Source organism: Pinus tabuliformis, chromosome J (assembly GCF_031772625.1).
Source record: "Pinus tabuliformis cultivar Carrire ecotype Pingquan chromosome J, CPIR1, whole genome shotgun sequence".
Classification (NCBI taxonomy): domain Eukaryota; kingdom Viridiplantae; phylum Streptophyta; class Pinopsida; order Pinales; family Pinaceae; genus Pinus; species Pinus tabuliformis.
Window position 1 is genome coordinate 544,290,231 of NC_142295.1, and position 16,997 is coordinate 544,307,227.

The 16,997-nt window shown below is 35.5% G+C and overlaps 1 protein-coding gene across 2 annotated transcripts; it reads left to right on the plus strand.

Annotated features, from left to right (window-relative positions):
* Positions 1-13,500: 13,500 nt before the first annotated feature.
* LOC149228163 (putative anthocyanidin reductase) lies at positions 13,501-15,957 on the plus strand. 2 transcript variants are annotated; one of them, XM_089375648.1, is made up of 5 exons: positions 13,501-13,614; positions 13,732-14,133; positions 14,228-14,404; positions 15,057-15,183; positions 15,367-15,957. In XM_089375648.1, the coding sequence occupies exons 2-5, from the start codon at positions 13,891-13,893 to the stop codon at positions 15,378-15,380; spliced, it is 561 nt and encodes a 186-aa protein (XP_089231774.1). In that variant the 5' UTR covers positions 13,501-13,614; positions 13,732-13,890; the 3' UTR covers positions 15,381-15,957. The 2 variants fall into 2 exon arrangements, with proteins under 2 accessions (XP_089231774.1, XP_089231773.1); XM_089375647.1 differs by lacking the exon at positions 13,501-13,614 and having other exon boundaries at positions 13,640-14,133.
* The last annotated feature ends 1,040 nt before the right edge of the window (positions 15,958-16,997 follow it).

Sequence of the window (16,997 nt, forward strand, 5' to 3'; positions counted from 1 at the left end):
TTTTCTTTAACAGGGAGGATATCATTGTTTTCCTTAAGAAAGCTCTGGACGACAACAATAGAGTTTGAAAACAGGAGTTTTACAGAGAATCTTTATTTTGTTATTGATACCTTTCATTGTGTTGATATAGAACAATTCCTTCGCTAAAGGTTGCTTTCATCAATTTTTTTTTTTTTGAAGTTGAAACTAATATCATATCTAGGCTAAAGTTTTTTAACTGTATCTGTCAATAATAAAGATCAGATTTTCAAAAATTTTCTATTTATACAAGCGAAAAAGCTCAAAATCTGAAAGAGAATTGGTGTCTTTTCGCGAATACCGATAGTAACCATTAACAACCGGTTTTATTATGAAAAAGGAAAAAAAGAAAAGACAAAACTATTCTACAAAATAGAAGAATAATCTTCTATGGAAAATATATTTTAAGGATTTGACCATTAACAGGCAAAGAATCCCTTCTACCTGCTAGATCCTGTAAGACAAACGTTGATGGACCTATGACTTCAACAATCTGAAAAGGACCAAGCCACATCTTTTGAAATTTTGTATGTTTGCCCTTTTCTTCATGAGCTCTATCCCATTTTAAAACTAAATCTCCCATCTGAAAATTTTTTCTGGTCATTTTGTTTGAATCAAAAGAGGATTTTATTAGCGCTTGATGATGAGCATGGGTTCTTTTAGCTTGTTCTCACTGTTCTTCTAATTTGATTATTTCCATTTGTCTTAGTTGTATGGAGGAAGTAGGTACTTCATTAATGTATTGTATTAAAGACAAAGAGGGAATGACTAAGTGAGTTGGAAGAACCGCTTCTTTCCCATAAACTAAATTAAAGGGGGAAGTGCCGATCGAAGCTTTTTTTGTTATTCTATCTGCCCATAAAGCATTTATCAAAGCTTTATGCCAATTCTTTTGGTTCTGGTCAACTGTTCTTTTAATAATCCTGATTAGGTTTTTATTTGTTGACTCAGCTAACCCATTACCTTGCGGATAGTAATTGGCCGAATATTTTAGTTTGAATCCCCTTTTAAGTGCGAACTCAGTCATTGCATTTCCAGAAAAGTATGATGCATTATCAAACATTAAAGCCGTTGGCAATCCAAACCTAGTGATTATAAATTGATCTATGAATTCGATAATATTTTCAGAATTAGTTGTCTTGAGAGGAACTGCCTCTACCCATTTAGTAAAATAATCTGTTGCCGTGAGGATGTATCTATGCTGCTTAGAAGAGTGAGGAACGATCTCACCTATTATGTCCAAGCCCCACTGGCTGAATGGTTGCTCGATGTTTACCGGTTGTAGTGGCAGGGACGGCTTCTTTTGTCTTCCAGCAGTAGTTTGGCAGACTTGACATTTCCTCACGTAACTGTGTGAATCTTTGAACAGCGTAGGCCAGTAATATCCTGCACATAAAATTTTATGTGCAGTAGCATCTCCAGCATAGTGTCCGCCTGCTGGTTCATCGTGGAGTTCCTGCAAAACTTTTTCGGCTTCAGTTTTTTTCAAGACGTCTAAGAAGAACAGAATCATAATTCTTTCTAAAAAGAATATCATTTATGAGCTGATATTGTTTAGCTTTCAATCTCAGAGCTCTTTTCTTAGTGTGATCCAGGTGTGATGGAGCATACCCGTTCTTAAGATAATAAATGATATCAGCATACAATGATTCTGCATCGTTTAGGCTTACCTCATACATTTGTACCTCTTCGGATGAAATTTCAGGGATTTGTGATGCTCCAGCCAACATCTTGCAGAAGCCTTGACCTCTTACAATGTTTGTTGGTTTGATCTCAAGATCGTATTCCTGTAAAGCAGTGATCCAATTCGCTCTTTTCTCGCCCATATCCTTCTGTACTAGAAGATTTCTTACCGCTGGAAACGGTACTATGATCTTAATATGGGTTTTGAGTAAGAAAGGTCTGAAATATTTGACCGCTTTGAAAACAGCGTAGGCCTGCTTCTCTACGTCTGAATAATTGAGTTCAGCACCTTGTAAATTTGAGCTAAAAAACGCAATTGGAGCTTCTGTTTTTTCTTGATTTGCTTGGGTTAGAACCGCAACATATGATTTCTCTGAGGCAAATGTGTATAAAACAAAAGATTCTGAAAAATTCGGGGTTGCTAAAGATGGAGCATTAATAATAGCTTGTTTGATCAGGTTGAATGCTTCATGTTCATCTTGACCCCATTTGAAAGTTGAATTCTTTTTAATCATGGTTTGCAAAGGAGACACAATTCGTGAAAAATCTGGTACAAATCTCTTTACAAAATTGATTTGACCAAGGAAAAATTGCATGGCTTTTTTATTATGAGGTAGGGATATTTCAGAGATTTCTTTGATTATGTCAGGATCAATGTGAATGCCGGATTTTGACACTATGAATCCTAGAAGTTTTCCTTCACTTAATGCGAAAAAAGATTTCTTTGGGTTAAGTGAAATTCCATACCTTAAACATCGTTGAAAAAATTGTTTTAAATCTCTGAGATGGTCGCTTCACTTCTTGGAATACACTGTTATATCATCCAAATAAATCACTACAGATTTGTTGACTAAACCCTTAAATGCGATGTCCATGGCTCTTTGAAATGTAGCACCGGCATTAATCAAACCAAATGGCATCTTCCGATATGCGTATGTGCCCCATTTAGTTCTGAATGTGGTTTTCAACTGATCATTGGGATGCACCAGCACTTGATTATATCCTGAAAATCCGTCCAAGAAAGACATCAGTTCTGAGCCTGCTACTGCCTGTAATATCTGTTCCATAGGTGGAAGAGGAAAATTGTCTTTTTGACAGGCTTTGTTAAGATTCCGAAAATCGATACAGATTCTAATATCTCCGTTTTTCTTTCTAACGGGTACCATATTGGAGACCCATTTGGAATGTCTGACGGGGAAAATTATTCTGGCTTTTAATAACTTATTTAGCTCAGTCTTTATCTGATTTTCTAAATTGGGGTGGATCTTTCTCAGTTTCTGTTGGACAGGTTTTTCGTTGTCAATCATAGGAATAGTGTGTTGAATGATAGAAGTGTCGTATGTCTTCAGCTCATCGTAATTCCAGGCAAAAACATTTTTATATTGTCTCAAAAGACGAATATACGCTAGTTTTTCTTCAGGGGCCAGGCCTATGCCTAGATTAATGTTTTGTGGTTTATCATCGGTTCCTAGGTTTACTAATTCGTAGTTCAGAGTTGAACTGTAGAGCTTTGAATTGGTAGACCTTTTAAACCGATTTTTCAAATCGTACAAGTCTTCTAACTTAACCACCGATTTAGGTATAGCATTATCAGTGCTATTTTGTTGTGTTTGTCGATCGTGATGGTCTTCGTCAATTATCTGATTGGAGTAGGATCCTTCAGAAGTGAGGAAATTTACAATATCAGGATCGTCATTGAATACTCTCCAATTTGTAATGTTGTCAGGGATGGATGGTCTAAAGATTAATTCTATTGAGAATCTATCTGGACTAAAATCTTCGGAGGGAATAAGCCTAGAGGCTACGTTAGCCAAAAGGTCTGCGCTCGCGTTTTGGAGTCTCGGGATTGAAGAGATATTAAATGCTATGAAATGCTCAGTCAGATCTTGTACTAAAGATTGATAGTGTTTTAAATGACCTGATAGGCAATGTATAGTGTTACGTACCTGTTTGACGATAATCTTAGAGTCTCCAAAGACCTGAAGATACTTGACGTTTAACCCGATTGCTTTGTATAGGCCTTGCACCAAGGCCTCATATTCTGCTGTGTTGTTTGTGCAATTGAATTCGAGTTTGCATGTAAGCATGGTCTTGTTTCCTTATGGACTAATCAGAACGCATCCTGCTCCTGCTCCTTCGTTAGATTTAGAACCATCGAAATATAATTTCCAAAACAAAGATGTATTTACAGGTTCATCTACAAAATTAACACACTTTGAACTATCAGTTTGGGAAAAAATTTCGACTTGGGACAAAACTGAATTTTCTAAGTAAGGTGATGGGTGAGCATTGAAATTACCGAGAAAAGAATCTACCGAGTAATTGCCTATGATACTGCTGTTATACGATACTGCTTCATTTTCTCTCTCTAATTCCGTTACTATGTACTTCTGGTGTAACTCTCGTTCAACCTTTATCTGGTTCGGTTTACCGTTATAGGGTAACCACATGTGCGACCAGTCGATTGCAAAGTATCCGTGGAGTTTCTCGGACCAATCCCTGCTAAGAATTAATCCATAGAATTCTGGGATATCGGCCACTAGAATGTCAATAACCTGACATACCTTCGGGTTAGATGACAATCTTATGGTTACTTGATTAATTTCACCAATCACTTCGACTTGAGATTGATCAAGCTGAACTATACGCACTGCGGATTTTTGTGGTTGAACATTTAGCTTAGCACATATTGATCTAGGTAAAATATTCGAAGAAGCACCAGAATCTACCAAACAATTGTGCACATTTTTGTTGAAAATCTCGTAAGTGAGAAGAAACGGGGGAGTGTGAGATCTTGATCTTCCTTCAATTAAGGCGATATCATTCGGATCAACCTTATTGATCGCGTTAGTTGGAGGTCTTCCCATGTTATGGGAAGCTTGAGAGAGTACAGCGGCAGGCAAAGGTACAATAGGCACAACATGTAATTCTTTCATCATTATCTTCTGTTGATGCTTCAATTTGCTCAATTCATAAAGGGTAATATTAGCCCTAGTCTTTTTCATGTCATCAACAATATTGTACTCCATTTCATCCGACACTATCAGTGTTTTTGATGGAGTTGTTTGATCTGCTCGGACTGGGCTAGATTGAGTCGCTTTAGTTGTTGTTTTCTTTGTTGCGACTTTATCTTTTGTTGTAGGGCTTGCGCCCTTCTGCTTAGGGGTAGTTTGGGGAGGATCAAGCTGATTTTTGCTTCGTGTGCTAACCGGAAATACTTCTTGATCCTCTTCTTGTGGGAGGATGAAATCCCACATTCCTTGTAATTCCACAACTTCTTCGTCATCGGTTTGCCCTTCAGTGGTACTTTCTTCTTCTTCCTCTTCCTCGGTTTCAGCATTGGAGATGGCATTGGGTGGTTTTGTATCCGTTGAAGGACCTCTTTTAAAAGTTCTGTAGGGCTTTTTTAAAGAAGTTTCTGCTACTTGTTTTTTTATGTCAATCATCTCATTAGACATGGTCTTTAATACTTTCTGCAATCCTTCCAAATCGAAAAGGTCTTTTGTTTGTTTCTTCTTGGAATCTTCCTTGAAGGTGACTTTTTTGGACTTTCGTTCCTCTATTGCGAATCTCTTTTCCAGGGCTATTACGCGTTTCTCTACTGCTATCGCCTCTGTCATGTTTTCAACTAAAGTTGTTTATTTGCTCTATCCACGAAGATTGCTATGTTTGATGGTAAAGCAGTAATATACCATTCACATCGTACTTCTTCGCTGGGTTGGGAAGCAGTAGGAATTTTGTTGAGAATCTTATTGAACCGTAAATCAAAATCTTTGATAGGTTCTTTAGCTTGGGCCTTAAGATTGGATAGGTCATTGATTAATGTTGCTGTTGATCTGTCATCACCAAACTTGATAAGGAATTGATTGTGGAAGGTATCCCAACTTGTGATAGACCCGAAAGGTAATGAAAAATACCATGACCCGGCTATTCCTTGCAGTGTATAGGGAAAAATCCGAACAACAACATCTTCATTAGTAACTCCGTTGAGATTGATAGAAAGCATGAAATTGTTTATGTGTTCTTCTGCTAGCATGCCTGCTTCTGGATTGAATTTAGGCAGCCATTTCTCAGGATGGGCCGGTATTGGGCTCAAGGGTGCAGGCATCAAGACTGCCCCATGGTTGTTCCATGGAGATTGGGCCATCGTTGAGCTGCTAGTAGAGAAAAGTGCAGGAGATGATCTCTGTGGTTGGGAAGATGAGGATACTATGATCGTGGATGATTGAAGAGGGATTGTGGTAGACGGATGAATGATGGCTTGGAATGGAGGTGTGGGTGGTTGACTCCGCAGTGAGGTAGTTGAAATGGGTGATGTAGACGAAAGAGTCTCACTGTCAGACTCTTGTGGTGATTTCCTCGTTCTTTTCCTGGTGGGAAGAGGCAACTCAGTCGGCTGGATGCCAAATTTTTCACTTTTCAATCTGGTCAGGGGATGAGCAGGATTGTACTGCGAAGTTACACTGCTTTGAGATTTATCAGACCTCTGAGGAGAAATGGAAAATCCCTGAAGTTTGTGAATCAGAGATTCGACTCCAGGAGGTTTAATGGTAAATTGGTCTGAAATATCAGGGTGTGTAGCAGCGATTGATACTCGAGCGACTTCCGACTCTGGATTTAAATATACTGGAGAAGTCAGGGGAGATGATAAGGGCGATTTACTCTCAGAATGGTATTTAGATTTTGATTTAAGTGCCATTCATAGTTCGGGCCCTCCTTCTAGCGCCAAATATGTTGAAGCCCCAAAAATCGGGTCGACAACAAGGGGGATACCCACCCGGTCCGGACCTTGGTTGGCAGCTCCTTATCCGTTTGGTATAGCGGGTTCGACTGGGGATAATGGGACCAGTTTCCCAATCTAAGGGTGTGTGTGTGTGTGCAAAGTTGGATGATGCTGATCTAGGAGTTCTAATCTAAGCTACTTTAATCTAATTCTATGCTATTGTAATCTAATGAAAACAGCACATCTAATCTATGCTAACTCGGGGTGTATTTCTTCTATTATGCGATCTAAAGAGATTTCAAACAATAACTGGTAATAAAGATCATTCAGCTATCATAAGAATGGAAATCATTTAAGATGAACCACTTTGCATAAAAAGTTAGGCAAAACAATTGTGAACAGCATATCGCATAATAAGTTATTCATATATCAAACATAAATAAATGACTCCACCATACAAAAGTGCCAAATGGTAACTCACACATTCATGCGATAACATATAAACAACTAAAAACTGTATATCACTTTAAGAATATAACCAGAAATGGCCAAGAGATAAAAGTACCATTTATGACTGGTCCTACTCATAAGCTTCAAGTAATAATGATTTATCTCTCCTTGTTATGATATCTACCAAGAGTACAGAAGTGCAACATCAGTAGCAGATATCAAATGCAAAAATTAATAAACCTTGATCCATTCATTCATCAAAACCTCCTCTGAGGGTGCAGAAGTGCATGTTCTGAGGACAAGTTTTTGACAAATTTCCGGACCCTTCTCCAAATGCATGAGAAGGGTTTAAATACTGCTAACTAAATAACTTAATTACATAAATTTCGGATACGGTTTAAAATGACCACCCTTTATCTAAGCAAACTTATTTCTAAAAATTGAATCTAATTTCTAACTATTTCTGCATTTGCTCCTTAGTGCTGTGAGCATGCAACATTTGCCTGGGAAGAGTCGGCTGGTCATTTTCTGCTTTTGTTTGAGCTACGAAAATAGAAATGGCAAGCGCTGGCACCTCTTTTTAGTAAACTAGAAGATACTTTTTAGAATCATCTTCTGGTTGGGCAAATTTTCTGCGCGTATGCTTGGTAACAACCCAGATTCTTCTTAAATTGCCTCTGCTTTTTCTATCTCGGCTTTCGGACTCGTGGATGACTAAGCAAGTTAGGGACTTTGCTTTCTGAACAATTTTTCTTAGCGATGCGCGATTAGCGGTAATCGCGCATCAAAAACTGCCTCCGTTCTTTGATCTGGGCCTTTTTGGTGCGTTTTCCGCCTTTAGCGCTTTTTTCTTTACCGGGCATAAGCTTCAGAATTTTGCAAACATGCTGCTTTTGTGAGTTTTTGACCTTGAGTGTCGAATTGCTTATTGATATCAGCATCTGTTCAGTAACACTCTGAAATCTGCGTTTCTATTGCATGCGGCATCCGTGTACGAGGGCATCTCTTCTCTGTTCTCCGAGCATTGACGCTTTCCCTTTTTCCTTAGATGTTTCCTGCACATTGCTTCATGTTGTTCCCTGTTTTTATTCCTGCAGTTCACGCAAAGGAAAAGAGTAATGATAGTAAATTTTGACACGAAAGCTTTAAGCTCTATGAATGTATAAAATCATGACACCCACAGTGGACTGACTCTTCGAAAAACACAAAATTGTCCTTCATGAATACCTTGGCGTACATTCATTAATTTTCTTTAAGGCGTGCGCCCAATTTTTTGGTTTAGGGACAACTTTTCTTGAATGCTGAGCCGAGGAAAATTTGCGATGGGTAATTTCTGCGACTCGAGGATCGCAGCATTGCAAGATCGCAGATCGCATTGATCGCAGATCGCAGTTATCGCAGATCGCGTTTATCGCAGCATCGCAGATCGCAGATCGCTGCAATTTGTCAAGTTATTCGTGTGCTATTTATGCGATGTTGCAATATGCGATGTCGCACATTGGCCATTGGAGATTTCTTAAGATTCTCATTTATGGGCGCTTCTTAATGTATGCGATGTGATGAATTTAGCGTCGCTTCTTCGTAGTTGTTTTAATGTGCTCATAAAGAAATGCTTCACTCTTCTCCGTGTGATGTATTTTTGAGGAGTATAATACAAAAAAAAATTATAAAATCTTTTTGGATCTTTTCCTAAGAGCCCCCACTTCTTTAGTGTTATTGCTAATACTAAGAGAAGTAGGGGGGTTGTTGGTGGTCACAACACTTCCCTATCTCACACATCAAGCGTTTGCAAAATGAGGAGGTGGATGAACTATCAAAAAAAGGTTTGCAATCTTCTCGAGGTATGTGGCATCTGAGCATCTCTGTTGATTCCATTACATACTATCCACATCCCTTCATAATGCCCGGCATATAGTGTCGCCAGAATCTGGTATGCTTCAGTTTCTCGATCAAAATATCTAGCCCATGGAAAGTTTTTGTTTTGTTTTTTTTTGTTTTGTTTTGTTTTTTTTTTTTTTTTTATAACTGACTGGTCTCCACTAAAGATATGACCAATCTACAAAAATTAGTATATTCTGGAAAAAATCATACTGGTTCTTATTTTTTTTGTAATTTTGCTATCTTCCTGGCAAAACACCTACTGGACAGAATATATACTCAATCTACAGAATGTACAGTTTAAATTTTTGACATATATAATATATATACAGCTTTTTTTCTTGAAAAAAGAAAAAAAAAACACACACAACAACAACAAAAACAAAAACAAAACAAAACAAAACAAAACAAAACGAAATGATTGGTGAGTGTGCAACATAATTCATGGTCCATTTCCATTTAGATTACAATCAATGGCTTCACCTGCAAGTTAAACGAAGGTACAATCAAACTGCCAAATTATTATCAATTTCAAAGTATAATCAATTTCTTATTTGCCAAATTATAATCAATTTCTTATTTATTGTCATTCGAAATATAAGTAGCCAAATTAGAATCAATTCCTCGTTGTAATTTATGGTGCATTAAACATATCATTAAATCCTCAAGTCGGCAAATTTTTCGAAGGTTAAACCTTGAGAGATGTAAAACATTTAAGGATACATGAATGCAAGTTATATAAAACATTATATTTTATTAATATTTTCTTTTTATTCATATTAATAATAATAAAATTATTTATAATTTATTTTTTTTAACATTAAATTAAAAGATTTATTTTAAATTAAAAAATTATAGAAGTTCTAATTATATAATTTTCAATATTTAAATTAAAATATATGTGTAGCAAAAGAAAATATATAAAATTATATATATATATATATAACTATTTTTTTTACTTGTAATTAAAAATTATATATATATATATATATATATAAAAGAAAAATAATAGAAATTATTTTCATTTTATGTCTTGTGGATTCACATAATAATTGTGAATTAGGTATTACATATTGAGTAATTTACAAAACTAAATTTTACTATTTATTTATTTTGTTTTACGAATAATATTTCTACAAAATATTTAAAATATTATTTGGGATAGTTATTATTGAGAGTGAAAGAATTATTATTTACTTTTAATGTTTTATATATGATATTTGTTCAAAAATTTATCATCTACCTATTAAATTGCAATATTACTATATTTAAACTAAAAGACAATTAGTAGCTACTATGTAGCACTTGTTTCTATTTCTATGAATCAATGTTAATTTGCATTTCTATTTCAATTTCTAATACATTGATTTCAATGTATATGTCAATTTCTATCTAGAAATGATATAAAATGTATATTGAAATCAATGTACATGCCAATTTCAATTTGTATTCCTATTCTATTCAAAGTAAATTTCTATTTACTTGTGGATTCGCATAATAATTTGAGTAATTTGGAGAATCAAATTTTACTATTTATTTATTTTGTTTTATGCATGACATATCTACAAAATATTTAAAATATTATTTCAGATAGTTATTATTGAGAGTGAAAACATTATATATTCAATAATTTGGTGAACCACGTTTTACTATTCATTTACTTTGTTTTATATATAATATTTGTTAAAAAATCTATCATCCACCTATCAAATTGTAATATTACTATATTTAAACTAAACAACAGTTTGTAGCTACTATGTAGTGTTTCTATTTCTATGAATCAATGTTAGTTTGCATATCTATTTCAATTTCTAATACATTGATTTCGGATATGTCAATTTCTATCTAGAAATGATATAAAATGTATATTGAAATCAATGTACATGTGAATTTCAATTTGTATTTGTATTTCTATTCAAAGTAAATTTCTATTCACTTTCTAATGCATTGATCTGGAAATAATAAAAGGTGTACATTTAAATCAATCCATTAACTTTAATGTAAATATCAATATTAATTTCAATTTCAATTTCAAATTTATATATCAATTTCTATTTTTATTTCAATTTCTATATCAAATTCTATTTTAATTTCTATCAAATTTCATTTTCATTTGTCTTTTATATTATTATTATTACTTATATAATACATATAAAATTCTTAAACTAAAACAAAGGAGGATATATGTCCACCTCACTTCCCTTATTTTAGGTGGGAGAGATTATTATTCTTTAAAAAATATTTGTTTATTATATATATGGAATTTTGTGTGTATTATACTAGTAACATTAATAATTTTGTGTGGAAATGGACTTCAGCGCCGAATTCCCAGCTGAAATAAACCTAACAAGTAAAGACTATGTGTGGAACTAGAAACTCGATTATGAAAGTGTCCTCTTCAGATGTCGATCCTGCTTTGAGACAGGCCATCTAGCCAAAAATTGCCCAAAAGCCTCCCAGAAAAATTCTGCTAGAAAAAACCACCACAGATCTACATGGTAGAAAGGAGCACAAAAAGAACACTACACTGTCATCAAAGAAGAATACTCTAGAGAAAACTCTGAATCACAAGAAAGAAACAACTCTCAAGACAAGCAGGGAGAAAGCCTCGCCCAACAACAAAAAAGTGAACTCGACAACCCCTCAAGCATCAATAGTTATGAGGATTCGGATACCGCACAAAATAAATTGTCATTTAACAGCAAAGCAGATCTCCTAGACCAAACTTCTTCTTCGTCTATCTTCAAGAGGACGAACACAATAAGTCGCGAAGCTAAGACACCAATGTCCCAAGAACCAAAAGAGATGAAGGGGATGCAAGAAACAGGAAGTTGGAAGACCATAGAGAAAAAAAAGAAAGCTACAACATCAATCTTGCCAAGAAAGACAAGGAGCCAGACAATTAAAAACTAAGAAAATTATAGGTCCGATAGACCAATTTGGTCTCAGTGGACGTTAACCACTATCATCATCATCATCATCATAAAATATAAATAGAAATAAAGAATGATAGAAATTAAAATAGAAATTGATTTAGAAATTTGAAAATGAAAATGAAATTAATATTAACATCTATATCAGGATTAATTTAAATATAATTTTTTTATTATTTCTAGATCAATGAATTAAAAATTGAATAGAAATTACTTTGATTAGAAATAGATATACAAATTAAAATTCGCATCTACATTGATTTCAACATATATGCATTGATTTCAATATACATGTTATATCATTTCTAAAGCAATGCATCTAGAAATTGACATATACATTGAAATCAATGTATTAGAAATTGAAATATAAATAGAAATGCAAATTGACATTGAATAGAAATATAAATACACAATTATATACATGTATACTTAATAGAAATAGAAATTTGGCATATACACTAAAAAGCAACACACACACACATATATAGACATGTACATTGAAATCAATGTATTATAAATTGAATAGAAATATAAAATGAATATGGACATGTACATTGAAATCAATGTATTAGAAAGTGAATAGAAATATACAATGATAAAATGATATGTACATTGAAATCAAAGCATTGATTTCTAGGTACATTTTCATCATTCAATATTGTTACTTTATTGTTATTCAATTTATTCCTTGTGTAACTTTTGAAATACATTTAATAATACTTTGAATGTTCTCAACAAACTGAGAAATTTGAGTAAATTTAAAATAATTAGATTAATCTTATACATATACATAATCATAATTTTACTATTTAGAAATTCTATCACTATAATAAAACCTAAAGAATATAGTTTTCTATTGATCCTTATTGATAATACTCTCTATACTTTCAACAATTGAGGAAAATAAGTAGATTTCAAATTATCATATTAATCCTAGACATATACATATATATAATGTTGGGCATCTACAAATTTTGTGTGACCACCCATGATTGAAACCAATGTAGATCCATATTAACTATGGATCTATCATGTGTTGAGAATGTTCATTTCCCTTGAAATACAAACCTTTCCTCAAATTTTACACTTTAAAAAAATGTTTATACCTCAAGCTATTTGATCCTTCTCGATACATGACAGATTCAAAGTTGAAATAAATCTACGTTGGTAATTAATTATCTTTCAACGCACTTTTTTCCATAATTTTGAATTAAACAAGTTAACTCGCTTTGCATTATTCTAAATTATAAAACCATTTCAAAATATCTCTTTGCTTGAACACACTTGGTCTCTTGTCTACACTTTTATTTGCATTTTTAATAATTAATTAAACACAAAAGTCAAATAAAAGAATCACATATGCACATCCATGTGTTAAAATGTATCAAATAGATTTTGATTTTTTATTGAAGGAAATCCTAATTATTAATTATTAAGTAAATGTTATTATCAACATCATTGTATTGAACCTTTATGATTAAGGTAATGGCCTCGGTTCAAAGTTAACATTATTTAATGATCGGAAGAGTTTATTCTAGTCTACTTTGAACCAACACGCTTCCCACAATCTTGCTTTCATTTTGGTTGAAATTTAGTTACACATACTTACTTTCCAAAGCAAGGTGATCACATATATTCAAAGGTGATTTTATTTTTTGATTAATGGAATGAAAGTAAAGCAAGGTGATCACATATATTCAAGGTGATTTTATTTATTAGTCCCTGCCATCTGGCATCCGGCAGGGACTATAGTAACCGTTCGGCGGGGAGATAGCATTAAATCGCGGGGTTTTTTAGTGGTATTATCACTTGTATGCTAAAGTTTGCAGCCGATCTTCTGTTGGCCATCTTATTTGGCCTCTTCCCGAGGCGGAAGAGGCCGGACCATATGTTAAACTGATACTTACCCATATTCAAGTCTCCCTGACGGTGTGCGGTTTAGTTTTAATGCTGACATTAATCCCTTAATGTTTAATGTTAAGTGTTCAATTCGTTGTCTGCTAACTTGCTTGTTCTTTCGCTGCTAACGTGCTTGTTCTTTCGCAGGTGTCGGCCGTATGGTCAATGTTTGCATGGCGGGAGGTGTCACTCTGCATGCACAACAGATGCTGATTCCCCGCCCACTTTCCCTTGCTGCATAAGGGAACGCCTGAACCGGATGAGTCGAGCAAAGCAGTCAACCGAGCTCATCGTCTTTTCTGTACTATGCTGCCTTTGGCCCTGCGCCTGGTCTTCCTTCTTTATTGCATTCCGTTGCATGTTAGCTTCTGCTGGGGTTCTGCTGGGGTTTGTTCAACTCGCCATATTCTGTCGCTGCCGGGAGCCACGGAGAGGCTTACGCTTTTCAAAGCTGACATTAATGCACAGGGCAGCTTCGATTCTGCCGTTCATGGCTGTGACTTCGTGGTTCACATGGCCACTCCCACGGATTACACCAAAGATCCAGAGGTAAAGAGGTAAATAATTATTTAGGGTTCCCATTCAACTTTGTGAGTATGGGGTTTTAACTTCTATTTTTTTTTTTCCCTTTTTTGCGCTTCAGACTGGTGTTATCCAAGCCGCGGTGAATGGGAGTCTGGATATTCTGAGCGCTTGCACTTACACCTCGTCCATAACCGCAGCATCTCCCCTGAAAGACAGGGGCGAATACATGGACTTCGTTGATGAATCTTGCTGGACCAATGTTGATCTCATCAGGCGTGAAAAACCCCCTTTCTGGGTAAATGTTCCTTTTCGAAGAGCAATTAGTAGTGGCGTGCTTTTTTTCTTAAATTAGGTTCAGTTAATGGATAGAATAACTCTTTATTCCCATGCTGAGGTCACAAACAATATGAAATACCTGAAATTGTTTATGCTTCTTTCTGTATGTAGGATTAGTGGCAGCATCAATCCAGCTTGATAGAAGGGCGAATGCACCCATTTTCACCTGCCTGGGAAAACAGACAACAAAATCACAGGGGGTTGCTAGCGTCGGTTAAAATCTGTTGAGAAATCCTGGAGAAACAAGGCACCAGACACAAATATTTAATCTCTGCCTTATTTTTTCTATTTTTGCTTTTCATCTGATTATTGCGCAAATAATGAAATTTCATATGTTTATCCTAATTTCAAATGTGTTCACAGAACCTAATTTCAAATGTGTTCACCTTGTCTGTGAGTACTGATCACTGTTTTTCGTTGATAGAATCATATTACCTATACATGCAAAAGAAGAGTCTTTTCTAATTGGATATAAATTTCGAAATTAACGAAATCGTCTGTTACTTACCACTGTTCTTGGTTGATTTCACCATTCTTTTGCATATGCAAAAATATTGGAAAAAAGTGCTTTCTTGCTTGACAGTCTTTCTTCTGTTATTTATATGGTGTAGGTGAGACGGCTTCTCAATATGGGTGCACATGTGAATGTACCTGCATTTGGCCCAAAAGGTCCTGGGGCCACTCTACATCTTGCTGCTGCTGGTGGGCATTTGAAGGTGATGGATGAATTACTTGAAGGTGAGTGCGCCCTACAAAATGAAGTAACAAAATATAATGCTATAGCATAAGCCAAGACAAAACAGAAGCAATCAAATTCCATTACAGTATTTTTTTAACAATGAAAACAATTTAAATGCTGCTAAAAGGATAATTACAGAGAGAAAGAATTGATAAAACTCATGGCATGTCCATGGTTTCCAGGATCGCAGACTTAGGATTGGACGTGGCGGGTCCCTTGCTTCGTTCCAAGTCCTCAAGCTTGAAAGTCACCAGCGAAAGAATTCCATGGATTCTTCCAAGAACAGCAGATCAAGGTTTCAGACACCCCGAGCGTCATCGCCATCGCCTTCGCCTGCACCTTCGTTCGGGAGCAGGAACTGGAACAGCCCCAGATTCGAATTCGGCGAACAAAATGCAGTCCTTTATATGAGTCTGCGGCGCCCTCAGAAGACAGTGGCCGCAGCCTCCAAGTCCACCGACCACACCAGTGGAATCTGCCTCGCCGTTTCCCACGCCTGAGGCAATATCAGTGAATCCAGTGCTAGAGAAATACTTACCACCATCAACATCATCGTTTGACGGGTGGAGAGTGGCTTCACGCGTGGAGAGCTACTTCTGAAAGGGCTTCACGCGTGGAGTTTTAATGAGTCATTCGAACGTGCCACATACACCTTTGATTTGGTTCCTAGTCTGTTTCTTGCTTGAGTTCTTAAAAAACATCACTCACGTCGGATAAAAGGGATTTTTCTAGAGTTTTATTGTTGGCATATGATTACATAGGGTGATTCCCGAATGGTCGTGCAAGCCTTGCCAGCGCATTATGTTCAGTGTTTGACTGATTGCTAACTCTTATTATTTAATTTATACTGCAAAGCAATTGCAGGTTTAAGACGCATAGTTGTACTGCAATATAATATATGTAGCGATATCTACTCTTTAATCAAAATTTGAACTTCGTAAAAAATTATTTAGTGTATTTAGTTGTTGCTGTTAATATTGATTACATAAAATTTGATTCCATTGAACCTTCTATTATGGTTTCCGGCTGCCTATAACATAGTACAGTCGTGAGCAGTGAAAATGATTGGGAGTCAAGCATTGTTTTTAGCAGACGGAATGGAGCAAGAATTTGATTAGTTAGTTTAAATCCAGTGTTCTCCCTAAAAGGTTATAAGTATTTCATTTTTCCTGAGATAGCATGGCTACTGTAGTAGGGTTTTGATTAATTTGTTTAATGAATATTTTTTCTTAAGAAAGTTATATTATCTGTAAATTGCAAGCTGCATTTTGCTTCTTTCTCTTAACTCATCTTCACTTGCAAAGTTATCTTTAACTTTATGACAGATATTCTTGTCTCATTTCTATTGCTCAACTCTCTGATTTTTCTTCTCATTCTGTTTGAACTGTTTGTGCTTCAGTGTGTCAATAACATTTTCAGCTATTCAATTTACATGGGAACTCTACATCTATCATGTTGCTTTCACATATTTTATAGGCGTACAGCCTTTAATTTTTCCCAGGCGGACTTTAATCCTTTAAATGAAATTTGGTGCGCGTTGCAACCAAATTTACGATTTGGACCCTTTAATTTTGAGTTCCTTTGGATCATATGCCCACCAATGGCCTAAGCTCCATGATCGCTTAGCCTTAGAGAACTACAAATCAAATTTTCTCATTATAGTGAACAAAGTCCACAATCCAGTTATTCGGTCCTTCCAACTCCATATTCGGTAGCGTGCTCTGCGATGTACTCTGCCTCGTATTTCCTTGCATATAGATTAAGTCCCGGAATTCGAGGATCTAGTCCCCACTCCTTCCAACAATGTTACACA